The 27,752-nt window shown below is 58.1% G+C and overlaps 1 protein-coding gene across 2 annotated transcripts; it reads right to left on the bottom strand.

Moving 5' to 3' along the window:
* Positions 1-994: 994 nt before the first annotated feature.
* On the bottom strand, positions 995-27,752 carry C15H10orf71 (chromosome 15 C10orf71 homolog). Of its 2 annotated transcripts, none has more exons than XM_051823700.3 (3): positions 27,044-27,752; positions 10,964-11,063; positions 995-8,199 (listed from the first exon to the last, which is right to left on the bottom strand). In XM_051823700.3, the coding sequence occupies exon 3, from the start codon at positions 8,050-8,052 to the stop codon at positions 3,685-3,687; it is 4,368 nt and encodes a 1,455-aa protein (XP_051679660.3). In that variant the 5' UTR covers positions 8,053-8,199; positions 10,964-11,063; positions 27,044-27,752; the 3' UTR covers positions 995-3,684. The 2 variants fall into 2 exon arrangements, with proteins under 2 accessions (XP_051679660.3, XP_051679659.3); XM_051823699.3 differs by lacking the exon at positions 27,044-27,752 and adding an exon at positions 24,685-26,489.

The following is a 27,752-nucleotide window of genomic DNA, read 5'->3' as shown; positions in this document are numbered from 1 at the left end:
AAAGCTTTCGATCTGGGGTTGGCGCTGTGGTGTAGTGGGTTAAAGCTGCCGCCTGCAGTGCCCGCATCCCACATGGGTGCCGATTCGAGTCCCGGCTGCTCCACTTCTGATCTAGCCCCCTGCTAATGTACCTGGGAAGGCAGTGGAAGGTGGTCCAAGTGCTTGGGCCCCTGCACGCACGTGGGAGACCTGGAAGAAGCTCCTGGCTCCTGGCTTCGGATTGGCTCAGCTCTGACCATTGTGGCCCTCTGGGGAGTGAACCAGCGGATAGAAGACCTCTCTTTCTGTCTGCCTCTCCTTCTCTCTCTGTGTTACCCTGACTTTCAAATAAATAAATAAATCTTTAAAAAAAAAAGGAAAGGGGGCGCCAGTTTCTGTTGTACGTCTCCACTCATGGGGAGCTCACTACCTGCCCGAGCTGCTAGGTTGCATGCAGGCAGCTCTTAGTCTTTTAGAGGTCCCGGCTCACCTTGAGCGCGGCCCCGCCCCCTGCAGCTCTGCACCCAGCAAGCAAGCAAGATTGTGCAGCGGAGCCGCGAAGACCTCCAGTGCGTGTGCCTCCCCTGCATGTCCTCTCCAGGCAAGCAGAGGCCGAGAGCACCGGGAGAGGATGCATACTGAGGTTTCACACAGACTCCCAGTGACGGTGAGGCAGCCGGGCCGGGGACCACAGATGGAGAGGCCCACGTCCCCTGCAGAGCCCTCCGTGGGAGGCAGTGTGACCGTGGGTAGCTGCATCCTGTTCCCGTGCCTTTCCTTCGGTGGTGCCAACATGGAAAACTTCACTGGGCCCAGGCTCAGCACCCCCATCTCAGGCACAGTCTGCACAATGGGAGCTCCTGGTCATTTTTGGCTGACCAGCCCCAGGACCTTTGCTTGTGCCTTTGAGATGCTTCACATGTCTGTGCCCTCCCCAGGAGACACCGAGAGAGGCCCTGACTCATTGAAAAACAAAGGGTCAGTGTCCAGAAGAAGATGTGAGAGACACCCACAGTTTCCAGAAATTATGTTTTCATAATTCTCACCACCGTCCTATAACACAATGGTAGATGCAGTGTTTTTTCTGAGCAAGTCAGATGAGTGACATGTCGGCCCAAAAGCCGAAGGGAGCATATCAAGAAAGGTCTTATCCTGAGAGAGGAGCTGCACTGCCTCAGCTCTTGCTGCTTGGAAACGTTCGAGAACAATTTGCTAGATCAATGCACCTTGATACAGTAAGGCAAATCTATCGGCATCTAATCGACGCCATCTGTGATCGATGACTAGGGCTGGGAGAAGCCTGCTTTTCTCATAAGCTGACGTATCAGTTGGTGTTGGCTGACAAGTCATGCCCCATCTCCCAGAGGAAGCCCCTCTTCCTTCCAGCAGGAGCTAGGAGCCGCTCAGAGCAACCTAGGCAATGGCTAACACGTGGCTCTCTTTCTCCTCTGTTAGAGTTTAGTGTCTTGAGTGCAGAGACCAGATTCCATAGTTCTGGTGTCTTTAGCACCCATCAAAGTGCCTGGCACAGTGCAACTGTTTGTAAAAGAGAGGGTGGGGCTGGTGCTGTGGTGCAGGCGCTGTGGTGCAGTGGGTAAATCTGCCACCTGCATCCCATGTGGATGCCGGTTTAAGTCCCAGCTGCTCCACTTCTGATTCGCTCCCTGCTAATGCACCTGGGAAAGCAGTAGAGGATGGCCCAAGTATTTGGGCCACCACACCCATGTGGTAGACCTGGAAGAAGCTCCTGACTCCTGGCTTTGGATTAGCCCAGCCCTGGCCATTTGGGGAGTAAACCATTGGATGGAAGATCTCTCTCTCCCTCTCAATTTCTCTCTCTCTCTCTCTCTCTCTCTCTCTCTCTCTTCCTATCTCTGGAATTCTGCCTTTCAAATAAATACATAAATCTAAAGAAAGAGAAAGAGACAGAGAGAGAGGAGGCTGGAAGGAAGAGAAGAAGAGGAGGGGGAATGAGAGAGAGGTTGGGGGGAGGAGAGACAGAAGAAAGAAAAAGGGGGAAGGGAAGGAGGCACAAATGGCTTCTCTTAGAGTCGAACAGAGAGCAGCCATCCCTGGCCAAGGAGCTGTCCTCAGCTAGTGACTGTCAGTTCTGTCCCCTGGAGGCTTCTGCTTCCGGGATCCCGGGCGCTTTGCAGTGAGCAAGCGAGGGCTTCCTTCTGGCTGGACTCCCTCGATGCTGCAAGCTGCCAGAGCCCAGCCAAGGGGACTGCTCTCCACACACCTGTCCCTGGGGCTTTAGCTCCACCCACAGTCCCGCCAGCGCTACATCTAAGACAGAGGCAAATAAATGCCCCAAAGTCACGGTTTTCCTTGTGGGGACACAGTTGCTGTCACCACGGTTGTCATTGAGGTGAGGGTGCTGCCGATGTTAGAGAGGCATGCTTTTTCTTGTTTTAGGAAGATGACAAAAGCGGAGGGGACCTCGATGTGGGGGTGGCATCAAGGCAGGACTTTGCTCTCCTCGCACGCAGTCAGATTTGCAGGACAACGGCATGCCTGCTCTCACAGCTGCTCACCTGGCTGGCAACCCAGAGGTAGCCAAATTCAGAGCACTGGGATGGGGTGGGGGTTTGTGCAGCATTGTCATAACGAAATTCAAGTATGGCTGTACCTGTTGAGAAAGCAAACAGGTGAACGACCCTGACCCCAAATCACAATTCCGAATCAGCTCAGAGGCCCCGAATGCATGCAAGTCTGCAATCGGCATCTCTCAGTGGCGGCGTGGGCTGACCTGGCAAGCAGAGCAGTCCGGGCGTTTTGCACAGTCCCCTGATGCTCGGGGCTCCACAGTCCCCACATAAACAAGGGAGTGGGTCTTTCCCAGAACAGGAATGAAGCGGCTTCGGCACGGCTACCCCACCCCAGTGCACCTGCCTGTGCACCTGCTCTGAGACTCTCAAAGGGGCGGTGACACATGCCCCCCCCCCCATTCAGATGCTTTCTCTGCATCCCCGGAGGCTGGGGCAGGTACCGCTCACTACACTGGCGCAGCCAGGGCCTGACTCAGTTTCCCTGGGCCATCTTTGAGGGTCTCCCTTTCTCCTTCCTGGCGGAGATCCCCTGCCCCATAACCCACCCCCCACCCCCCCCACTGCTCACAGAAAGACAGGACAGAACTGCATCTGCAAACTTGTTTCACTTTGTAAAAGGTGGCCTCCTTTTGATGGGGGAGAAGCTTCTGGAGACAAATTTTCCCTGGTGAAGTAAACCCGTTCTAAGCTCATCATATCTGGGACATGGCCTTGGCTAGGTCCTGGAGCTTCAGGACCCCTGTGCTGCCTGGCCCCTGGCAGGAGGCGGGGGTCGGGGTGGTGTGGTGTGTGGCCTCGTAGGGTGCTTGGGGCCCAGAGCAGGGCTCAGCATTTCTGGGGGCCTCTCCGATCTGGGAGCGGGCAGGTTGGGTGCAGCATTAGTGCACCCTTAGAGCCCCACTGTCCTGTGACCCACCCATGCTAGTGGCGGGGCAGAGGAAGTGAGGGGGCTGGATCGCCAAGGAGGCCAGAGAGTCCAGGCTATGCAAGCAGCCCCCTCCCTCAGAGGCCCGGCTGCCTCAGGACCTGCACCTGCTGGTGGCGAATGCCTGGGGCCTACTGATGTCTCGGGTGCACTCGTGGGCGGCTCTGGGGGAAGGGGCCTTAAGCTCTGGTGGGGGTGGGGTGGGGTGGGGTCAGGCTCCCGCGACCCTCAAGAAATGCCCTCGGTGGCGAAGTCCTCCAGGTCATCGGTGGAAATGATGCCCAGGTCCGGCGCTTCCGCGCCTGCCCCGACCGGGCTCCTGGGCAGCCCCCGGGGGCGTTGGGCGGCAGTGGCGGCTTGCGGGGCGGGCTCGCTCCGGGGTCCGGCGCTCAGCTGCAGTCCCACGTCGTGGGCGCTCTGGGGCCGCGCGCGGGAGCCCTCGAGGGCGCGGGGTGCCTGCCGCAGGAAGGTGGGGGCGGCCAGCTGGGAGGAGCAGCGCAGCGGCCTCAGGGCGGTCACGGGCACCGGCCGGCAGCTCGGGTACAGGACGTACGGGGCCGCCAGGGCGTCGGCCGGGGGCGGCTCCGGGGAGCCCCCGTCGGAGGCCTGGATCGGGACCCTGACGTAGTTGCCCGTCTCGGGGTCGTAGAAGGTCTTGATCTTCACCTGCAGCGGCAAATCGAAGACAAAATACTCCCCGGACTGTGGGTCTTGGAGGACCTTCTGGGTAGCGGGGTACGGGGGCAGGGGTGTGAGCGCCTGGGGGCCCCCGGGCCACCTCCCCACGGGCTCCGGGAAGCCGGACACCGAGTGGCGGTGCGCGGGAGGCGGCAGCGAGCGCAGCGCGGCGCAGCGCGGCCGGGGCGCGTCTCCCGGGGACGGCGGCCTGCGCTCCGCCCGTGCCCAGTCCTCAGCGGTGGCGCCGGGCGTGGCGTCCCCGGGCTCGGCCGGCTTCTCCCGCACCTGTTCGCTCTTGCGCCGCTTGCTGGCCAGCTTCTTGGCGCGCCGCAGGGCCTTCTCCGTTTTGGGTGGGACTGCGGGAGGCTTGCCGGCCGCCCTCTCCGGCGGTGGTGGTGGTGGTGGCGGCGGCGGCGGCTGAACAGGAGACTCGGGCTTCTCCGGGGGGCCCGCGGGGCTAGGGAAGGCGTCCCGCAGTGCGCCTCTCGGAGACAGCGTCCGGAGATCTTCCGAGGCCCCTTCGAATTGGGGATCGGAGCCGTCCGTCTCCCACACCAGGGCGTGCGTCAGGTCCTCGCGCCGCGTGACCCTGGCCTGGCCAGGGCCGGCCCAGGGGCTGGCTCGCGGGGGCTCGTCCGCCGGTTCGCTGGGGGCTTGGGAAGTGTCGTCCCAAAGGCTACTGGCTGCGGGGGAGTACGCACTGCCCTCCTCCAGGGAGCTGGGGTTTGGGGAAGCCGCCACTGCCGCCGCCTCCCCGGGGTGCAGTCTTCTCCCTGGGGGCCCTGCTCTGGGTGCAGCCAAAAAGTGGCCCTGGAAACCCCGCGCCTGCTCCTCCCAGCAGGTGCCCGGCGGCTGTGGGCGAGGCTGAGTTGCCTGGTCGCTGTCGCTGTCCGGTAAAGCTATGGTAGGGATTTCCCAGGGCATGGCGGAGCTACTCTTGCTCCAGGGCGCTTTGCGGGCTACCTCTAGGGGGACCTTCCTCCTGTCCCCTTCTCCCACCAGTGGCAGATCTGGGAAAAGCTCTTCGTGCGCTGGCTGAGAGGCCTCCATGCTGGCCGCCCTGGGCTGCTGTGCTGTGTCCTGGTCCTCCAGGCCGTGGGAGGCGCCGGGCTTCAGGTGGGTGCCCCACTCGTCAGTAGGGGTGCAGTTGCCACGCCTACCCTGGCTCTCCGGGGCACCCAGCTGGGCGTCCTCAGCCCACGCTGGCCTGGGTGAGTCGTCCCCTTTGTGGCTGCCACTGAGCGAGCCCTCGGAGGACATGGCCCTCAGGAGAGGCAGCATTACCGGCTTGATGACCGGGGTGGCCCTGAGCGTGTTGTCTTTGATGGCAAACAGTATGTGCTTGTTGGCCACAGAAGGTGGCGAGGGGATGGGGTCTTTGGCGTGCACTGGGGCCTTGTCCCTCACCACCTCGGGCTGAGAGCCTCTGAAATCCACTTCCTCTGTGGATGCCTCCCTCTGTCTCCCTGCAGGCAGTCTCTCCCCTTCTCTCTGCAACAACGCTTCCCTCTGCCTGTGCTCTTGCACACACTCCTTCCGGTTCCCGGCGGCGGCGGCGGCCTGAGGCTGGGCCTCACTGCCCCCCGCATCCCCTTTCTCCTTCTCCTCACCATCACCTGCACTCCCATCACTCCTCCTGTCGTCCCGCTGGCTCTCGGCGGCGGTGGCGGCAAACCACGGCTTCTGCGGCTCGTCGAATGAAGCAAAGGACTGATCCGAGGAACTGGTGCTGAACTTGGCCTTGCTTTGGAAGCCAGGCGTAAAATCAGACTGGCTGTCACTGTAGAACACGTCCTCCTCCTCCGGTGACAGAGGCCCTGGGGAGAATTTCTGCATCGGGTGCATGTTTGGAAGCCCCAGCTCTCTCTCGGCTTCCGTGTCCTGGGAGATGGATCTCGGGAGCCCATTCTGCAGCTGCTGGGTCTCCACCGCCACAGCCTCAGATTCCAAGCCACACGTAAGCTTCAGGGACAGGTGCTTCCTGGGGCGGCGGTTCCTGGAGTCCGGCCGGAAGCCGGGCCTGGCGGGACCCACCTCTGCCTCCCCGTCCTCGGCGGCTTCAACCTTCTCATCACAGCTCCTCTCCACAGCCTCCCCGTTGACACAGCACGGGGCTTGGGCAGGAGTCGGAGGCGAGCCCAGGGCTGCATAGCTGCCTGCAGAGGTCTCACTGGGGCGGGCTGCCGGGTCCTGCTGGGTGCCGGTGTAGGATGCCGGAGGGGCATCGGCGGGGCTGTCCTGGGCGAGCTCATGAGGTGGGCTCTCCTGGAGCCCATTGGGTAGGGGCAGCAAGTCATTGAGGGCCTCCTGCTGGCCGTCAGCCTTCCCTCTGCTTTTCTCGTCCAGCCCTTTCAGGAGAGGCGAGGGGCTGTACGTGCTCTTCACGCGTTTCCGTACATCCTTGAGGTTGAACAGCAGGCTGGGGGCCTTGGACTTGTAGCTGTCCCGTGAGGGACATTCGCCGGGCTCCTTCTCCTGGTAGCCATTGAGCTGGCCTGGCGGAGAGGGGGTTGTGTCCGGCGCCTGGCTGGCTGAGGCGTCCAGACCATGCTTGGTGGGGATGATGGGCGTCAGGAGCTTACTGATGTTAAAGGGGGGGCTGTACTGCTGGCTGGGGTCCCCAGGCATGTCAGGAGCCTCCTGTTCTGGAAACTGCCCCTGGGGATTGTGCTTTGTGTACAAGAGCGGCTCCCTCCTGGGGCTCTGTTGCTTCCCTTCTGGCCCGTCCTGTAGGCTCTCTTTCCCTCCTTTGCCAAGTTTCGGTTTCCTCCAGGGAGGCTGGCTGGGTTTCACCTGAGGGGCAGGCTCCGAGCTGGCAGCTTTGCCCTCCGTCGCGAACGCCTGGGATCCCGGGTCCCTGAGCCCCCAGGGTCCCGACGTGGACAGAGCCCCTGCCGCTAACCTGCTCTCTTCCTGACCGCAGCTGGCCCGGACTTGGCAGGGAGACACCTTGTGCTCGGGGGGCTGGGGCTCCCTTAGCAAGGGCGCATCCTGGTAAAGCTTGGGGGCCTTGGTGTCTGGGGTGGGGTCCGCGGTGTCCTTTCTCTCCAAGAGCTTGGGTTGGTGGGCGTTCCATGACTCGAAAGCACTGTTTTCACTGTGTAGAAATGTCCCCTTGGGAGCCCACTCTTTGCCTCTCCCTGGGTCGCCCTTGGCTGGCTTGTGGGGCGGGGAGGGGAACTGGGCTGAGCTGGTCACAGTGTCCACGCCTGGGAGGAAGCTGCCGGAGCCGGGACAAGCCATGTCGGGGTTCTTGGGGGACTCCTGGCCTCCGTGCTTCCTGCTGGGTTGGTTCTGATGCGTGTTGGACACCTCGGCGGGCACTCTGCGGACGGTTAAGAAGGCGGAATCGAAGCAGAAGTTGACTCCGCTGTCTGGAAGAGGAGCGAACTTGGGGGTGGTTTTCAGAACGGGGGGCTTGCTGGGAGGCGGCCTGCTGTCGCAGCGCTGGCTCTCGGGCCTGTCAAACGATTTGATGAGTGACGAGACCTTGGAAATGGGCTTGCTGCCGCTCCTGAGGCCCGACACCGGCACCTCCAGCCTCCTCTGGGCCGGAGTCAGCGGGGGGCTGCTCTTGGGGTACTTCTCCTCGCCTTGCACGTACTTGGGTAGCTGCTGGAAGGTGGCCGCCCAGCCCGCATGCTCCGTGCCTTGTGACGCCGGTAGCTGGCTCCAGATGCCACTTTTCCTGTGGGTGTGGCTCACCGTGCCCTGGGGGAACGCCCCGAGCACCTGGCCGGTGGGGTCCTGGGACAGGGCCAGATCGGAGTCATGGAAGAACGGGTCCTCGGAGAGGCACAGACTCCGGAAGGCACGGTCCGTGAGGCTGCTCACCTCCCTGTCGGCCTCGTCCAACACGCTGCCGATGCTGGAGGTGTCGCTGAACCCATCCGTGCACTTCTTGTTCCCCTGCATCATCCGACGGCACTGGGAAGATGGCCTCGGTGAACCGGCGGGCGCCTTTGGGCAGTGGTTTTGGGTCAGGTGTGGTCAGTCCTCTGCCTGCAGACTCAGGCTCCTATGTGACCAGGTACAAATGCACTTTTTTTTTTTCTTCTCTGTTTTCTGCAAAAGAGAAGCACAGGATGTGAGGAGAGCACTCAGCGGAGCAGCTCTGCACGGGCACTGCCTGCCGGTCCAGGGGAGCCACCGGGCCCTTGGTGGTCAATGTTGTGAGCCTAGCCTGTTGTACCCAGTTCTGGCAAAGCCTACACGTTGCCGTGCTGGTGTTTTCCAAGTGTGCTTAACCTTGAAATCGGTAGACTCCGAGTAAATCAGCTTGTGCCCCATCATGCAGGTGGGACTTGTCTAAGAGCGGGTGGCCGTAGGAGAAAAACGAGCGAGGTCCCAGGCCACAAAAGAAAAATGCACATGAGGGCCCTAGTATTATTATTATTATTATTATTATTGGTGCAGCAAAAATCCACAAAATGGAAAGACAGTCCATGGAACAGAAGAAATATTTGCCAAACATGTATCTGATAAAGGATTAATAGGCAAAATACTTAAGGAACTTTTACAACTCTAGAACAAAGAAAAAAAAAAAACAAAACAAAGCACAAAATAAAACAAAACTCCCCAAACCAATAACCTGATCTAAAAAGGTGGTGGACATTGTGGTGCAGCAGGCGGAGCCACAGGTATCCCATATTGGAGCGCTGGTTTGAGTCCCAGCTGCTCTGCTAACCTGCCTGGGAAGCAGCCCATGATGGCCCAAGTGCTCAAGTCCCTGCCACCCACGTGGGAGACACAGAGGGAGTTCCCTAGCTCTTGGCTTCTGCCTGTTTTGAGCATCTGGGGAGTGAACCAGCAGATGGAAGATCTCTCTCTCTCTCTCTCTCTCTCTCTCTCCCTCCCTCTCTCTCTCTCTCTGCCTTACAAATAAATAAAGAATAGGACCTGGGCCCCTGCTGCGTAGCACATGCTGCCCATGGTTATCAGCACTGTACTGTGTGCTTCAAACATTTCCTATGAGGGAAGCTCTTCTGTTTAGTTTCTTCATCACAGACCCAGTGAGAAATCAAGACCATGGAAGTGTGCTTCTTTGCAAAGTCACCACGTTGTGTGCATTTAATGGCCACAGCTTGGTGGATATCAATCATACCTCAGCAGAGTGGCTTAAAAAAAAAAAAAAGGCAAAGCTTCCCTCCAGGAGAAAGGAATTCTGTCCCCAGGCTGTGTCTGGACTCAGTTCCTCCTGGGTCTCCAGGCTGCAGATCCCAGACTCACAATGGGAGTGGCAGCAGCAAGGGCACGCCTTGGAGAAGGCCACTTGAAAGGGAGGGTGGCGGCCCCAGGGGTGGCAGGGACAGGCCACCAACCCTACATCGTCCCCATGCTGGCTCCCACTCCTCCTGCTGCCCGGCCATGGTGGCTTGGGGATGCTGCTTTGGCGACAGGGACACAGAGGTCCCGCCCTCCCCGCTGTCTCCACTGGGGCTGTGCCCTCCCTCCCTGCTCTGAATGCAGACAGGAAGCCTAGCAGAGGGCGCCCGTAGCAGGGGCTGCAGAACCGCTCCTGCCAGGGTGAACGGCTGGATGGGTGGTCCCGCGGGTCTGCAGGGATGGCTCACTCGCCTTGGCTTGCGGGCGGCCGACTTCTCCCCGTATTGCTTCCCTCCATGTCCCACGTTCCCTTTCCATAAGGACGCCAGTCCCAAGGGTGAGGGCCCATTGTAATGACGTCATCCTAACTGGTGACACTTGCACCGGTCCCTACTTTTGAGGAAGGTCACACTCTGAGGCACAGGGGCTAGAACTTGAACTTGTGCATTTTGTTGGGGGGGGGGGCGGGTGGGGTCGGGGCCGGACACAAGGCATTCCCTGTGCCATCTGAGGAACCAGCTTTGCTGGGGATGGCAGGGTGGCCGGGTCCTCCATGACGCTGCAAAGCCTTGAGTTTGTGATTGAGCCATGCCACCGTGGAGCTTGTGTTTCTGGGATTCAGGGGTGGTGGGCGTTAGTGACTTTGGCCTCCGTCAGTTAACATTTCCTGCCCATTAAGAGCCAAGGCATCTCTGGGTGTCCGTGAACGCTGGGCTGTTGATCTTGGCAGTCGTGCTGGGATTTCTGCACCTCACCTGCACATGGCAAGAAGGTAGCTGGAGACCTATATCCAGGGTCTCACTCAGGCAAACAGCTCCAGCCAAGAAGATACCCTCCTACCAGCAGGCACTGGCTTTTTATTTTTATTTATTTTCTTAAGCCTCAGCTTCCATGTCTGTCCTCTGAGTGACAACACTTGGTGCCTTTTGGGGAGTTTCTCTCCTGGTCAGGTTCTGTCTCAGGGGGGCTGAAAGTCAAGGTGCCTGGGCCAAGTGCAGGCGTGAGACCCAGGACAGGCCCGTGGACGGTTCTGTTCCTCCTCAGGGTCATGCAGAGTGGACGTGTGCACGGGCACCCTCCTGGCCCCAGAGTTTCCAGTATGCTCAGGGGGCTGCCCGGTCCCCCACGCTTTCCCCAGCTTCTCCCCTCCCCCGCCGCCCCCAAATCTTCACCTTGAATCTATGAGACCTCCCATTTCCTCTTAGTACACGTCCTGTCTCTGCTTTATCTGGCCTTTGCATCATCATTGCAAACTCTATCCAGAGCGTTTAGAAATAACCAAGGCACCCCGCCTCAGGGAAAGGAGAAACAGCCCATCCCCCCAGCCCTGCCTCCTCCACCTAGCTTTGTTTAGGGGAGTCCTCAGTCTCGATGCGATAAGACTGGCGTCAGTGGAGATGGCCACAAAGCTGGCCTCACCTGGCCGCCATGTCCAGTGACGCCCCTCCACATTAGGGCTAGCAACAGGTGCTCCCACCTGTGGGCTCTTGGGCTGGTTCCGTACCTGTTACAGAAGTAGGAGCCGCAGGTCCCTGCCTCAGTGAGTTTCGAGATCTGTAGCTTTAAAACTTCTCATGCCCGTGTTGCGTATCATCACGGCTCATCTAGAAAAAAGAGGAAAAATAATTTCAGTGGAACTTATGGTCCACGAGGGCAGTGGACAGAGTGTCTTTAATGTCAGTGATACGACGAGCCACTTGGCTTTCGGTTTGTTTTTCTTTTAAAATCTGCACTTGAACTCCACATTGAAAATCAACATTGAATATCAAGCTACCATCCATTTACATCCCTTCCAAAAGTTACTAATGTGTCGCGGCCCACGGAATCTTCAGGAATCCTTGGGATTGCTAACATTACCCGTCCAGGTATGAGTGGTTTTATTTCTGCTGGTAAAACATGGCCAAAGGCCTTGTCTCCCACTGAATGACTAACTGAGGATTTGCAGGAAAGAGAACTGGAGCGGCCAGACTCAACGCCACTCAGCAAGTGCTGGTGTAGTATCCCATTTATTGTTGGCAGGAGACTTGAGCATCTCTTTTGACAGCTAAAAGAACCAAAAAGCTGCCCAGGAGGATTCTCCCAGTGCTCAGTGTAAACTTATTAAAATGCTTCCACCATGCAAATTTTCAACGTAGACCATTGGGGTTTCCCTAAGCCCTCCCCTGGCTTGGAGCTCCTGGCTATGAATTGAGTCCAAGGCAGTTTATTAATAATATTAATACTCAGAATAGCTCAAATTTGGGGAGCATATTTCTTTGGAGAGTCACCGAGGTGCTTCGTATCTGTCACCATACGGTGAGGGCCTCTCTCTGAGTCCCCAGGCTGGTGCAGGTGGCCTGCGCCGGGTCCCCACAGCAGCCTGGGTTTATCTCTTCCATAGCTGGGGCGGAACTGTCACAGCTCATGTACCATAACCCGTATGTCTTAGAAATGGCTGGCTGTTGTTTTCTCTCGTTCACTAGAAAATTCTCTGAGCCAGGAAGGCAGTCTTCCACGCCTCGGCACTGTGCACGGAGACCCAGAAGCTTGGCAAACCTTTGCAGCAATGCTCTGGGTCGAGTTGTCTCAGTTCCCTGGATTTTCTTTTCCTGGAAGGGAAACTGAGGCACAGGAAAGAAATGATCGGTATAGTAGAACTTTTCATGCCTGGCCCGCAGTATCAAGGGCATTTGAAACATTCAGCTTGCTGTTAATATCTAACCCAGGGCACTGCCAGCAGCTGCGCTCGGGACGATATGGGTGTGAGGGTAGCATCCATCCGGGGCCACAGGTGGGGAGACTCAGGTGCAGAACGACCCGCTGCATAGGTTTAGTGAACATCTGGGGGACTTCTCACTCCAGTGTGGTGGGCTTTCCCCTACCCAGCGGCCTCAGAGACTCCCTGGCATTGTTGTCGAAGTGAATTTTCCAGAAGACAGTGCGAAAGCTACGGGGTCACTGCGCTGTTTGAAGGCAGTTGGCCTGACCCGCTGAAGCGTCTGGCTCCCAGGACACTCCTCAGGTCGAAGGGAGGGGTCACCTTTGGGCAGCACCGTTGAGGATGCTTCCGGTCCCTTAGCTCCCGGGCCTGGGCTGTTGGAGCCCCTCCACTCCCAGCCCCCAGCCTCTTTTGTCCTTGCTCTAACAGTCTCGACACAGGAGGGTTTCCCCCTCGCTGGGGTCTCAGCCAGCACCCAGACCCAGATGGCACGTGCAGGCCAGGCCACTTGTGTGGCTGCAGCCCACAGCTCTGGCTGCCCACAGCCTGGCTCCGGCTGCCAGCATCTCCCATGTTTAAAGCAGAGCCCAGGCTCCCATGCACCTGTTCTGTCTCTGGGGATGCGGGAGATGTGAGGGGCATCTCTGCCTTCCCCTCTCCCTCCACCTCCAGGCCACCTTGCATTCCATGTCCCACAGTTGTGCATCTCCATGCTCCCTGTGTGCCCCCACCCCGCCGTGTCCCTCTGTCACATCTCCCCTGGCTACTGAGAAGCCCATAGCTACTCTTGCCTGGCACTCCGAAGTGGCTTTTTAAAAAAACAACTGACCGGCGCCGGCACACCGGGTTCTAGTCCCGGTTGGGGCGCCGGATTCTGTCCCGGTTGCCCCTCTTCCAGGCCAGCTCTCTGCTATGGCCAGGGAGTGCAGTGGAGGATGGCCCAGGTGCTTGGGCCCTGCACCCCATGGGAGACCAGGAAAAGCACCTGGCTCCTGGCTCCTGCCAGGATCAGCGCGGTGCGCCGGCTGCAGCGGCGGCCATTGGAGGGTGAACCAGCGGCAAAGGAAGACCTTTCTCTCTCTGTCTCTCTCTCACTGTCCACTCTGCCTGTCAAAAAAAAAAAAAAAAAAAAAAAAAAACAACTGACGGCCAGGCATCCATTGCCATGGCTTTCACCTTGACCCTGGCTCAGTGCTGACGGAAGCACCTGCTCCACAGTCCCAGGAGCCCTGTGCAAGTCGGTGATTGGTGGCTTCCCATCCGGGTAGGTCCCGCGTCTCAGGCCCTTCCCCATAGCATGTTTTTCTTGGAGTGAGTCGCGAAGCCTTGGTGGGCATCCGAGAGGGGCCCTGGCCTTCAAGATCCCTTTCCTTGGCGTCTGTGGGGGCTTCCGCTGCCGTGGGGCAGGGGGACTCTGATTTGGTGGATCGCCACCTCGGTCTGGTTCCCTGGGCGTCTTTCCGGCCTCTTTCAAACCCATGGCTGTACTTAGGCGACAGTGATGGGGCCGAGTTGGGGGGAAGAGGAGCCGGTGGTGGACTCCCCTGCAGCTGGCGCCACCAGGTCTTCCTCAGAAAGGCCGAAGTAGCTTTGAACATCCAATCTGTGCACCTGCACCTCCGGCTCGGAGCCCCTGGGTGGCTTCCTGGCTTTCACAGATGACAGTCAGCCCTGTGCAAGGAGCCTCTCTTTTCCCATCAGCATCCTGGGCTGCTCTCCCCAACACGGCTGCCTTTCCAGCCCTCCTGGTCTTTTTTTTTTTTTCCCCAGGCAGCTTCCGGCCTCAGGCCCTTTACACGTGTCATTCCTCCTGCAGGGGATCTTTTGCCTGATACCTGGTTAACTCCTACACATGCTTCAGAGCCCCGGGCTCGGATCCCTTCAGCAAGGCAGCTTCCTCAAGCTCTCTGGAGTGTCTCTGTTGCATACTTCTCCACCTCCCCTGCGGCACTTAGCAGCAGTGCAATTAAGTATCAACCTGGTGGCTTGTTGCCTGGCTCTCCTGTTGAGCCTGGGTGCCTCCCTGTGGCAGCTCCCCCGGCCCCGCCCCGCCCCGCCCCACCCCAGGCTGTCTGGCATCCCAGCCTGTTCTCAGTGTGCATTCGTGCCCAACACAAGAGATGCCTTCCAAATAAATGAGCAAACCCTTTTGCCACAATTGTGATGCAGTGCACACTGCTGAGGGAAAAACGGCATGAAAACATGAAGTTCATTGGAGTACGGAATATTTTGAGTTCCATGCATAATTTTTTTCAAAGCACACGTCTTCCATGAACTTTTAGAAGACTTCTTCATGCATGGGAATCTCGTTGCCCTGCACCAAAATCGACTTCTCTTTGCGGCCTGTTCTCCACAAGCTTCTAAGGTACCTGCCCCGTGCCCCATATTATAATCCAGTCTTTGCAGAATTGCCCCATATTTCGAATTTGCAAATTTGAATCCAAGTGGAGTTTCTTTACTTTTTCGATTCCAAGCTTTCAAAAACATGAACTTTATCTGTTAGCACCGTGGTGTGTACCACTGGTATAAGGAGCGTGCTTCACTGGGAATGCGGATTAGCATGTGACGTCATGACGTCAGCATCCCCCCGCCCCCGTCTTTCTAATCAATTTCAGTGTTCCAAGTTGGGGTGTGTGTGTGTGTGTGTGTGTGTGTGTAGCTGGGGGCGGGGCTTGGTTGCGCTCCTGCAAACATCTGCTGAGCACATCAGCTGGGGTTCTCTTTCGGGCCACACTATGAATGTGTGATCCTAATGACGTGATCTAAACGCTGGGCGTCAGCAGGGGAGCTGGTCCTCTCTGTCCCTTGCGAACCCAGAGCCCTGTGTTCCCTGGGCTGCCGGCTCCGGGTCCATCTGGCCACGTGGCGGGAGGGGCAAGCTTGAGGCCCAGCACGTTCTTCAAGGGACCAGTGCACACCGAGGGAAACAGGATCCCGGGCCCTGGGGACAACTTGCACTGGATTTCATTTTCCAGCTCAGCCAATGGAGAGAGCAAGGGTCTGATGACACACCCACCAGGAAAGCTAGGCACTACGTGAATATGTATTCCTATTGCCTTGAGGCTGGGAGAATGCCCCTCTAGGGTGTGTTTTATCTTTTTCTTATTGCAAGACCCTTGTTCTGATTCAGAATATATCAAACGGAGGGCAGGTGCTTAGCCTAGCAGTTGAGCCGCCAGCTCCCCTCATGAGTGCCTGGGTTCGATCCCCCACTCTGCTCCCCAACTCCAGCATATCTGCTAATGTGCACCCTGGGAGGCAGCAGTGACGGCTCAAGTACTTGGGTCCCTGCCACCCATGGGGGAGACCTGGGTTTGAGTTCCTGGCACTTGGCTTTGGCCCAACTCAGCCCCTGCCATTGTGGGCATTTGGGGAGTGAACCAGTGAACTTGGTGCCTGTCTCTGCTTCTCAAAAACAAGGAATGGGAAGTAAGGGAGAGAGAGGGAGGAAGGGAGGGAGGGAGGGAAACTACACCTAACGAGCTGAGTCTGAGCATGTGTCTCCACGGATCAGCCCTGTCTCAGATAAGCACTAATTCTCCTTTGCGCAGTCATCATTAATTTCTAACTCTTCCCCAAATATTTCCCGACGCGATGCTGTCTTGCAGGTCACTCTGTACAATGCTATTAAAGAATCATGGCACGGACTGGACGTTCAGCTTTTCTGCTTTCTCCCAGTCCCCGTCAAGTGCCCACACATCACTCTTAAAACCCTCTGGGTGGTGAACCTTGACCTCTCGCCCGTCCCTCATGATCCAGCTCCCTCACCCCCCAGCTCTGGGAGAGGTGGGATTGCAGGCCCCTACCTATCCTGGAGTGGCACCTCTGGGTCCCTCTGTCTGGAATGTCCCTCTCTGTCCCCTGCTCGCCGCTGCCCCTACTGTCTTCGATTCCTTGTAGAACCTGTCCCCACCGAATCCCTTGCCCTGCTGTGTTCCGCGTGCTCTGCTCTGGATCCAACTGCCCATCGAGACTCCCAGATCTGTGCAGCGAGGCCCCCTGGCTGACCGGGTGCCCGCTGTGCAGGGGAGGCGGTGTCACTTGCAAATGCTTTCAGCTGCTGCTGCCGCTGAGCGCACTTCTTGGGCCACAAGGATGTGATGACAGAGGTTTGCGGCACGTGTGCGGTGTGCAGACCAGGGCGCAAGGGACACCGCGAGCTCTGGTGCCCCACGTTCTCCACGTCTCCCTGACGGCTCCCCAGGGCTGGCAGCCAGCCCAGACCCGAGAGGGTCACACAGCCCAAGTTCTGTGTGTTGGCTCAGTCTAAGGCATCCCAGGCTAGGAGCACAGGAAGTGGCTGGTAGTGGTGGGCGGGCTCAGATGTGTTGACTGCCACCTGCGGTGTCCTATCCCGAAGCTCCATATACAGCTCCTCTTCTGAGCCCTGGGGCTGGGACGTAGAACCAGGAAGCCCTGTGGGTGACCTCGGGACTGGGGACTGGCCACCTGTCATCACCTCCACGGCTGTGCATTAGCAGGGTCACTCTGTTGTGAGACAGATGAAGGAGATTAGTTCACATCTCAGAGCTGGTGAGTGACAGAGCTGGGCTTGGGACCCACCCTGGACAGAGCTGTGGCTGCCAGACTGAGCCGATAAAAAATGCAGGGCACGCAGGAAAATGTCAATTTTGCACAAAAAAATCCAGTACTTTTTAAAGTAAAAGTATGTTCCGTGCAATATGGGGATGCACTTATATTAAAAAAATAATGACTTGCTTTATGAAGTTCAAATCCCGCTGGACTTACTGGGTTTTTTCTCTCCATCTGGCAACCTGAGGGTCTCCCCAACCTTCAGGACCCACAGGGGGTCACAGTCAGTGGATATGCAGGTGGTGTCAATCCGGGACGACACAGTCGCAGCCACGGCTCTTGTGTGCGCTAAGGTCCTCTTTGGTTCAGGGGCTTGAGACAACCGTGGGAGCGGAAGTGTGGGTTCAGCTGGCAAACGTGGGGTCCCTCCCGGCTGGGCGGCTCAGGCGGCACCTGCAGGCAGGGCCCAGGCAGGCTGCCGAGGGCTGCCTCACTCCTCCTCCTCCTCTCTGCTGGCCTCACCACAGGAAGCACTGGGGTTTGCTTTGCTGCTGGGGTTTGACCGCGTGCCTACAGTGTGGGTTCTGGGCCCGAGGTCTTCGGGTGAATTAATTACCTTAATTGAATGGCATTTTCCCGTCTCAGGGAAGGAAGCAGGCAGACCGGAGATGACAGAGGTCGGCTTGATCACACCCAGAAGACCCCAACAAATTGCAATTGATTCCTGTTGCTTTGCTTTCTGGCTTGGGTGGTTGATGCTCCAATGTGGGCAGGCCTTAAGGAGCGGTGTGGTGTGGGCCGGGAGGACCCCGTGGCAGCCCAGCTCTGCCGCCCACCCCCGCCGTGCTGAGTGCCTCGCTCTGGACCTGCGGCTCACTGTCGGTCTGGGGCCAAGCTCTTGCCCTCTCTGTGTAGCCGTCAATGGCTCTCAGGTGTCAGGGGGCAATGTTCTCGTTTGTGTTTGTGGGTGAGAGTCTCAGCTTGGGCTGCTTTGTCCCGGGGGGCTGAAATGATAGACACTCATCTCTTCTGCTTCTGCAGTCTGGCAAGGCCAAGGTCAGAGTGCTGGCAGATCTGAGTCTGGGGTGGACCGGTCCCTTTCCTGATGTGCAGAGCCAGAGGCAGAGGGAGGCTGGGAAAGACGCTGTCTTCTGGTTTCTTCTGAGCAAACTAATTCTTCAAGCAGACACCACCCTCGAGAGCCAATTACCCACAGGCTCTGCCTCCTAATCCCCGCCTATCGGAGGTCAGGCTCTCAACCTGTGGCTTTTGGGAGACGCCCAGCGTGCTGGGCAACGAATCAGGGAGAGCAGCCTGAGCGGGGTGTGGCTCCTCAGGCAGTCCCGATCGGATCGGGTCAGGTGTCTGCGGAGTGGGCGGAGCTCGGGTGCACAGCTGCCCAGGCCTGCAGTCACACGTATTCCCCAGTCTGCAGGGCTGGCTCCCGTCCCCATCCATCTTACACCTGAGAAAACCCAGTTCCCCCGACCCCCGGGGTTAGTGGCCACGCCCCCTCCCCGACCTCAGCCTGCGGTACACCAAGATCGTCCCAGCCATTCCCACCACGTGGTGATCGCTCTGTCTTTGCAAACTCTTTTGTTTTGGAAAACCTTTCAAGTTCACTTAGATTCCACGCGGAAGAGCAGATGGGCTCTCGGAAGCTACCCTTGAAGCTCTGCATCTGTCTGTTCTTTGGGCAGCTGAATGGAGAGAGAACAAGCCTGGCTTTGTCCAGCTCCAGGAGCCCGAGGTGGTCGATCCTGGGGGTCCCGATGGCGGCCCTGGCCTGGCAGGAGTCTGAACTTGGCCTGGTAGAAGTCTGAACTCTCCATGAGCAGCAATACACAGGAAGGGACCCCTACGCCCTGTAGCACGTAAGCACTCCTGGACTGCCCATCCCGCCCGGGGCTCGCTGGAGGCCCTGTCCAGGCCGAGAGCAGGTAGGGCTCTGCTGCCCTTAGGGGAGAGCAGCCTGCTCAGTCCTGCTCAATGGCACTGGGCCCTGCCTGAAGCTGACTTCTGGCCCCAGCTCTTCGAAAGGCACGGTGGCCAGCGTGCTGGGTCCACCTGGGATCTGGGTGCAGACCCTGGTGCTGTGCCTCGTTTGCTGAAATCATCTAACTTTGGCATAAATAAAAATGACATGGAGTCTGGGAGCCCCAGCTTTCTCGTCTGTAAAATGGAGCTAATAGGGGCACCTGAGGAGGTGGTCTCAGCCTCCGTGGATGGAGCCCGCCCAAGTCCCGCCAGGCTGCGAATGGCTGTCCGAGAGCATCCGCATCGGGCACCTGCTCACTCAGTCACTCAGGTGTGCTTGGACTCCGGCTCTGCTTGTCCACATTTCCCAGAATGCCTTGCATTCTGGGAATCACATAGGCAGTTCTGGGTGGCAGAGAGAACTGGAAATCTGTTCTGGCCATAGCTTGGCCGTGTTGCTGCGCCACAATGCCTATAACACAGGGACAGTAAGGACCAACCCCAAACCACCCACCCCCAGGGCTGCTCCCCACGCCAGGGAAGGAACTGTTGTAGTTGTTGGTCCCCAGGGTCTCTGGCTGCTCAGGGTCCCTGATGCACCAGGTGTTGGGGGCACCTGGACCAGGAGGCTCCATCTGCAGCCTTGCACTTAGCTTGCCGGGCTGCTGGGCAGCAGTTGAGTGCGTAACTCACCCTTCCTCCTTACCCTAGAGGTTTTACCGCCAATGCACAGCGAGAAATCCCTTTGCAGCGCTGCACGGAGCGTGCGTGGAGACACGCATCCATCCACATGCAAAGGGAAACTCCAGGCAGAAAACTCACCCCTCCAACACGTGCCCCTCACCTATTCCTACTCTGTTTTCTTCTAGTCTCGTTGGAAAGAACCCGTTGGCAGCATAGGGAGAGATTTCGGGACTTACTAAGGACTTCCGGTCTGGGGTGGTTTTTACAAAGCGTCTAGGATCAGAAGCTTTCAGCATCCCCCATGAAGCCGCCTTTATGCTGCCCTGTTCCCAGCATGCTCCACTCCCATCTAGACAGAGAGCTGGAGAGCTGGGGCTCAAACCGCCATGACTACCAAGGTCTGAGCACCCTGGGAGGGGGCGGGGGCCCACCCTGGGAAGAAGGTCCCCAGGGCCAGGCTTCAGTGCTGTGGCCCTAGCCCTCGTGCAGTGCTGAGTCTAGCCTGGGCCATTGCTTTGTTAAATGAGCAACTGAACGAGTAAAATACATTTCTATCGACTAAGCACCTGCTATTAAATACGCCCTTGATAACCCAGTCCTACCAGTCAATATGTATTATCCTATAATGAATGCAGCAGCCTCGTGACGTCAGAATTACTCTTGCTCTTTCCAGAGGAAGTACATGGAGCCTGGGGCGGTTTGACACCGGGTGCTATGGGGCTCGGACCTGCGGCTGTTGGCGAGGAGATCCCTGTCACCTGTGTGTACCTGGCTCCCGCCAGCACCCTCTGCATTGTCTGCTGCAAGCTGAGAAAACCTTCACTTTACACCTCTCTGCCCCTCTGGGGAGCCACCTGCCCCTGGCTTCCTTGGACCTCACTTCGAGTCCTGTGGCTATGGAGTGAGAAGGGGTGGCACAGGCACTCCTCCTTGGGGCCTGATCTAGAGGGAGCCCACAGGAGGGAGGGAGAAGTGTTGGGGGCAGCACACCTGGACGGCAGCCCTGGGAAGCTCCTAGAATATTTGGTTCCTAGTTAGTGCAGAAGCCCCTGGCTGTGCCCACAGCAGAGGGGATTGGAAAGAGCGCGAGGCTCAGAATCAGGCCAGGGAGCTACCTCTGAAAGCCGCCTCCCATTCCTCATCCTCCCCCTACTCCGTCCACAAGGGAAGCTGTGAGGGACACAGGTCAAGAGCCAGGACCAGACTAGACAGAGGACGGATTCAGCAAATGGAGGTGTTTGCAACAAGTGCCTGCTGGGGTCTGGCTGCGGCTGCCCAAGCCGAGACCTGGACCCCCAGGGAGGGGAGGGCCTTGGGCCATGCAGGTGGAACCCCCCTACCTCTGCCTGGGAGAAGGAGCAGGACCCTTCTAAGAGCGGGCAGAGAAAGCCTGCTGGGCTGAGGATGCGGTGAGGAGGTGCCATCCGGAAACAACCCCTCCCCCAGGCACCAGCTCAGCCAGTGTCTGAACCCTGAACCTGCCAGCCTTCAGAAGAGCGAGTCAGGTCCGCGTTGATGGTGGCTTGGTCACAGCAGTCACCAAAGAGGCCTTGGGGTTTGGAAGCAGGCAATGGGGGAGGAAGGCTGTGTCCACTGTGGTGGCAGGAATGGCACCGGCCGTGGGGAGAGTGGAGTGGCAGTCTGTAGAGCGTAGGGTCACTGCCCACCAAGTGCCCGCTTCCCTAATTTCTAATCCCCAGACGGGGGCAGTAGAGCCAAGTGGGAAGGGCAGGGGTGCAGGCCAGTTGCCCTTGGCCTTGGCTCCTGGATGACCTAGCTGACCCCGTCCTCAATAAAAACCTCCTGGCACCTCAGTTTCTCCGTCTGTCAATGGGACGTCTGTCTTGGGGCTGTCGTGAAGATTAAGCAGCTGGCACCTAGTGACTTACGCGGTCAATGTCATGGCCATCACCACCACGGAGCCCAGTTAATCCAGGGCTGGGGTCCCTGGAGTCCTGGGGATGCTTTGGTCCCTTTCCTGGGCGTGCAGGGGAGGGAGAAGGGAGGTGATGCCCCACAGTGACCTGGGACTGCCCAGAACCCCGGAGCCTGCCCCCTCCCAAGCCTCCTGCCTGCATCCGGCTCCTGTGCTCAGGGAAGCCCTTGCTGGCCTCGGTGCTCAGGGTCCCTCAGTGCCTCGTGGGCCCAGCAGCTGCAGTGTACAAGGGGCACTGTTGCTCCACCTGTCTCTCCTAGGAAGTCACCAGAGCTGATGTGGGCAAACCTTAGGTGCTCGGTTATAGCATAGCCTCCTGCCCTTGCCCTTGAGAGTTGAGATTCAAGTTCAGGAAGTGGGACCCCAAGGTTTTGACCGTCTTCTCTCTCCCTTGGCAGTGGGTGGTGGTCCTGACTGATGTCCATGTTCTCTGAGGCATCCGTGGCTGCACAGGTCACTGGGATCATCCGATCCCTCCAAGGCTGGGACTTTGCCCTAAGTCCCTGGGGAGGTGCACAGATCCACAATCCTTGGCACAGCAGGGGAGATCATATGCCCAGCGGTGGCCGTGGGGCTGGGGTCGGTCCTGCACGGTGTGTGTGTCAGCTGCTCTCCCAGCTGAGCAGGAGTGCGTATCAGCTGAGCGCCGAAGTGTCGGGCTTTCTCAGTGACACCCTCTGGAAGGCGCAGACCCAAGTTGGAGTTGAAGCTGGACAAATACATGGCCAGAGAGGAGAAGGCAGTCCTTGCGTGTCGGCCACGTGCCTGGGACTTTGCACACATTTTCTCATTGGATGCTTGCGGGAGCCTTCGAGAGGGGAGCTGTTATGTTTCCCATTTTAACAGAAGAGAAAGCTGAGGCCCGTGGGCGGGGAAGGGGCGTTGCTGGGAGGTGGTAGAGCTGGCTTGTGAATCCAGCTGGCCTGGGCTGTAGCCCCTGCAGAGCCGGCAGGTCCCCAGGGACACTGTACCATCTCTGCAGCAACCTGGAGGTGTCAGGAGAGGGGTGACGCCTGCGTGCCTCCCTGGGTGCACCTGCGTTTCCTGGGGGAGACTCCGACCCCTTGCTGAGTGCCTGCTTTCCTTTCCAGAGAATCTGCTGGATGCTATGTGAGCTCTAGGTGTATGGACACAGTTGGGACACCACCTTGGCTTTGGACTTGGATCCCAAGTTCAGCTGAGTCCCTCACTGGGCACCCCTGGGGCAAGTCACTTCAGCTCTCTGGGCTTTGGCCTCAAAAGCATGCCTGTTTGCAAGGATCTTAGACCTACTGTGCCTGTGACCTTGAGAATAATCTAGCACGTCTCCCACTGAGGTTCAGCTCTGCTGAGAACCTGCTCAGGACGTCAGGAGGCTGGGATTACGCACACAGCCCTGGTCACACACGCAGTCCCCACATCGAGAGTGTTCTAGACCCATCTGATGATTTGCACTGGGCTGACACATTGCAGCCCCGGCGTGTACTTCCATGCTCCATTTCTGGGTCTTTCCCAGCCTTGGTGACTATCTTGTCTTCCCCACTCCAGACACCTGCCCGCGCCCCTCCGCTCACAGCACGGCAGCGTCAGAATCCAGGTGGAAACAGAGCTGTTCTGGTATCGCACGGCTAACTGGCTGCACCCTTAGCCTGAGTTACAGGGCTCCGGGGTGGATTTGGTGAAATGGAGTCAGAACCCTCCAATGGAAATCAAACCAAGACTCCTTCCTGCCTTGGTGGGTCCCGGTGCCCCAGCAGGATCCTGTCTTAAAACCTTTGCTCCTCTCCAGTAAGCCTGGGCAGATGGCAGCGCCGAGAGCCAACCAGGAAGGCGTTCCAGCCTGGGCGCCACCGGCAGGCTTCGGCGGGCGAAACTGCTGGCAGAGACTGCAAGGACAGCGCTATTTCAAGACCCGGGGCTTTCCCTCTTCAGTAAGGGTCTCCAGGGCTTCCTTAGGCTCAGGGGCAAAGGCAGCCGCAGCGGGAGGGCACCGGAGCAGGTGCAGTCCCCCAACCGGGGCCATGAGGCCGCCTCTAGCCTTCCCTGTGTCCACCACACGGCTCCCTCTCCCCATTTCCAGGGGACCCAAATCTCTCTACACCAGGACGCAGCATCCCACGGGCGCTCCCTCCTCCCTCCCCATCACACACGGAGGCTCCCACGCCAATGAGCTTCTGGTTACAAAAGAGCAGGCACAATGTTTCCCACCCCAGAGAACGAGGGGGCAGACGTGGGCTGGCCTGGGGTTACCCGGCGGGGGCTATTAATAAACCATCATGATAAGCACAATCCAGCCAGCTCAGCCCCGGGGCCACACGGATATGCTATGCATCTGGTGACTCCGAACGCAACGGAGCTCACCCACGCGGCACCACGACGCAAACTGAACACTTCCTGTGCCAGCCAGACCTGAAGCATGGACTTGAGGCAGGGGGTGTGGGAGGCTCCAGGGGGCCTGAATGGTCCTGTCCCCAGGTTATTCTAACAGTGAGAACTGCTGCTCTCTCTCTCTCTCTCTCTCTCTCTCTGTATGTGGGCAAGTGTGTGCGTACCTGTGCTAATCTTACTCATCTCAAGAAATGTTCCTGTACATCAGGGGTGGCCAGCTTCCTCCTGGGAAGACCCCTTGGTAAGCGATTTCAGTTTTGCAGGCTCTGTGGTCCCTGCTGGCATCAAAGAGGCAATATGCAAATGAGCAGGTGTGGCCGTGGCATAAAACTTTATTTACAAAATCAGGTATGCAGCGCACTGGTCACAGTTGATCAAGCCTTGTTATAAGAGCTTTGGACTCTCAAATGCTGGCCCCCGGGCCCCTTGCAGTGTGCACTTGTGTGTTTCATGTGTACCTCGGGATTCCTATACTTATGGGGTATTTTATAAAGTCCTCAAGAACAATCTCTCTTAGGGCTAGCCAGCATTCCACACGTATTCAAAATGGTCCTTTTCAAAGATCAGCTTCTCCATGCGAAAACAAGACAGAGCTGAGTTTTCAATTGGGCCAAGCCCACCCTGAGGTCATTCTCCCCCAGCCCTGGGGACGGGTAAGACTGGGTAGTCTGGGGAGGGCTTTGTGCCGGGGACATGTGTCCCAGCCCCCTCTCTTACAACTGGTGTGGTCCCGCCCGCCCAGCACTGGGGGAGACAGGGGAGTCATCGCTTGCACCTCCACCGCCTTAGAATCTGTGACCATGGAGTGGCTCATCCCCAGGCATGTGCTCGCTGAGCCATGCGGGGGCCGAGCACAGGGAAAGACAGAGTCACGCCCGCGGGGCCTGAGTCTGTTGTGCCGAGTTCCCCACCGTACATCCGGCACACATGCACCCTAGCACCTGTCGCCCCGTTCTGCATGCCCCCCGACACAGCCAGCGTCCCTGTCCCTCCCCAAGCCTCCAGCAGCCCCAAGCAGTCCCGACTGTACCTTCCACACTCTGTGGGTCTCAGCGCTTGGAGCTTTAGGCCTCTTCCCCAGGGACGAGAGAGGGAGAGAGAGAGAGAGAGAGAGAGAGAGAGAGAGAGAGAGAGAGAGAACCCGGTTCTTCCGGCAGCCGCCCGCTTCAGCCGTCCAAACTTCTTTTTCCCTCTTTGCCCCAAAGATGAGAGGGAGGTGCAGCTGAGCCCTGGAATGCCCTGTTTCTCACAAACCTGCCCAGCCCAGGGAAATCTGTGTCCCAGAGCCGGCCAGAGGCTGGAAGTCAGTGACGCTTTACCTAAATAGAGACTCAGCCGGAAAAACCAAGTGGTGTACTTGGTGGGGAAGAGGCAAACAGTCAGCCCTGGAACACCCGCGTGGTGTCAAATAACAGTCAGATTAAACAAACAGCCTCAGTGGCTATTTTTACATCCAGATCAGCCCCGGGTAATAGATAACTTGGGCGGTGAGAAATTGCTGGCCGATTAGCTGGGCCCTCACCACAGTTCCAAAGCCATTGCTAAAGCTATGCCTGCGCCTAGATTCAAATAAAAATACCCCAAGGTGAGAAAGCGAGCGTCTGCCTAGAGAGGCATTTAAAAAAAAAAAAAAAGCCAAACATGCTTATGTGTGTGTGTGTGCACGCTCGGGAGCCAGCGCCCGTCCCAGGCCTGCTGATGTCCTGGGGCAGAAATAGCCGGTTTCATCACCGCATTCCTCGAGGAAAGAGTACGCTGCCTGGGCTTTTGGTGCAAAATAACGTGCCCAGCTGTGGGAGGGGCGGGAAGGCCGGGCTGGGGTTAGGGAGGGAAGATGCAGAAGGCTATGGGATGCTAGCAAGCCCAGCCAGGTTCCAGTGCCGGTGGACAGGTCCCCTAGGCCAGGTGGGGGCTCCCCGCTTTATCTCCGGCAGGGGCTGACACCTCTTGCCCCTGAGATGGGCTCCCTTGGATTCCCAACGGCTGCTTTCTGTTCTGGGGTCACCTGTTCCCCAAACTGCCTGCAAACCCCAAGCATCTTTTTCTCCTCCCCTCGCCGGCCACAGTGCCTTTGCTCATGCCAGGCCAGCTCCTGGGGCATCTGCCTTCCTTGGCCTCCCTGAGCTGGCCCTGCTAGGGGTCCTTTACTGCTAGGAGTTAATGCAAGAACTTTTTCTCAGCCTCCCCTCCTGCCCCCGCCGGCCTGTGGCCTGAGAAGGCGGAGGCGACCAGCTCCAGCCAGTGCTCCAGGCCTCTGGATGCGTGTCTGTGGCATCCTGTGCCTTTGCATCTATTTGCAGCTGCCCCTCTCACCCCCGAGGCTTCCTCAAGGGCAGCAGCCTCTGCCCCAGCCCAAGGTGCAGCCCGGTACCAGCTTTGGCCTTGAACCTGCTGCTGGCCTAGGTCACGGAGACCCGGCTCTGTGCATTTTTGTGCCCATCAAGTCAGAAAGAACAGCTCCTCATTGCCTTATATACCGAGGTATCAGATCCCAGCCAGCAGGTGCACCCAGACCTCCCCTCCTGAGTGCCACAACACCTGTCTGTGGCCTTGGGGACCCCAGGCCCCGGCCGTGGGGACATCTGCTCACTGCTCTGCACTCAGGGAAAGTTCGAGGGAGGCCCAACAATGCTCACCTCCCTGGCTTCCCTCCCTCCCTAACCTAACCGGCCAACTTGGCAGATGAAAAACATGAACTTGAGATGCAGAGCAACCTTAAAAAGAGGACACCGATTAGGAGCCGTGGCGCCATTAGTTTCCAGTTATTTCTCATCAGCTAAATCACTTCACCTCTCTGCACCTCGGTCTACCCATCTCTGAAGTGGACAGGACGCCGCCTTGGCTGTGTGGCGCTAGGGATCAAAGGCCCTCACATACGCAAATACGCCAAGTGTCCCCAGTGTGAGTCATTTGTTTATGGGGCGGCTTCAAAGTGTTTGGAGAAAAATGGAATGGAGGATTAAGTTTATTTTTCGCGCAAAAAAATTTTGAAATCCACACATGGTTTTCTCATAAAACACAGTTGCCATGAACTTCTTAGACATCCCTCATATTGAAAGAAACACACCCTCGAACATCTATATCATCATTTACCTGTTGCTGTCCTTTATAGAAAAATCTAAACAGACTTCCCTCTGCTCTGAGCAGAGCTTTGTGGTGGAAAAATAACACCTAAGAAATCATGGGTTCCATATGTGAATTCCTCCCCCGCCCTTCTTACACCTAGAAATAAATTAGTAGTCGGTTCATACGTGATGGATATTCGACCCAAATCGTCTTGTTCCAGAGGTCAGGAAACATTGCATTGCTAAGTATCATTTCGTGGAGGTGGCGGTAACAGGAGCTGGAGGACCGAGGGAGCTGGCCCTAGACCTCCCCGCCCTCCGTACCTGCTGTCCGTCCTTTCTGTCTGTCTTCCCGTTCCTTGCAGGTGGACACCAGCCCTTTGCGTCTTGTTTACGGTCCTGGGAACTTGGTGGCAGGAGCCGATGGTGTCTGCGTGGAGTGGCTGATGGAGACAAATCCAGGACAGTGGCCAGGAGGCTGGACAGTGGCTGACAGCCTTGTCCTTGATGTCGGCAGGAGGGGTTGTGATAGGACAACGCGGATCACCCAGCAAGACCCTCAGACCGTGACCCGAGGTTCCCTGCCGCCCAGCCTGAGCCCAGCTGCCTGCCATAGGATCTCCTCGCTCCTGGAAAATGCTTCTAGTTGCCCCATGCCGTGGCCTCTCATGTCTTTGCTGGTTACGGTGGACGCACAGGCATGGCCACCCCCAGCGGAGAGCTCAGCCAGACAACCCGGCCCCGGCTTGCTCGCAGGGGCTGTGTGGCCTGGGGCAGGCAGATCTCCAGCGGCTGGCCCAGGCAAAGTGACCACGCTCTCCCAGAGCAGGAGCCGTGAGCCGCGTGGAAAGAATGTGAATGAAGACAATTCTAAATGTAGACTCCTGGATGCTATGTGAGCCAGCGTGCTCCCCGATGGCCCAGAAAAATAAGGCCCGCTTGTATGTCCCGCAAGAGCAGAAATAGAGCTGTCCTCAGACAGCGTGCTACAGGGGCCCCTGCCTGCAGCGGCTGCACAGGCGGCGACTCTCAG

Source organism: Oryctolagus cuniculus, chromosome 15, assembly GCF_051225735.1.
Source record: "Oryctolagus cuniculus isolate XC-2025 breed Fujian yellow rabbit chromosome 15, ASM5122573v1, whole genome shotgun sequence".
Lineage (NCBI taxonomy): Eukaryota > Metazoa > Chordata > Mammalia > Lagomorpha > Leporidae > Oryctolagus > Oryctolagus cuniculus.
Note: the sequence above shows the minus strand (reverse complement) of the source record. Positions and strands in the feature narration are given on the sequence as shown.

Bases quoted from the DNA above. Each gene is read 5' to 3' on its own strand.
- C15H10orf71 (XM_051823700.3), bottom strand. From the start codon at position 8,052: ATGATGCAGGGGAACAAGAAGTGCACGGATGGGTTCAGCGACACCTCC.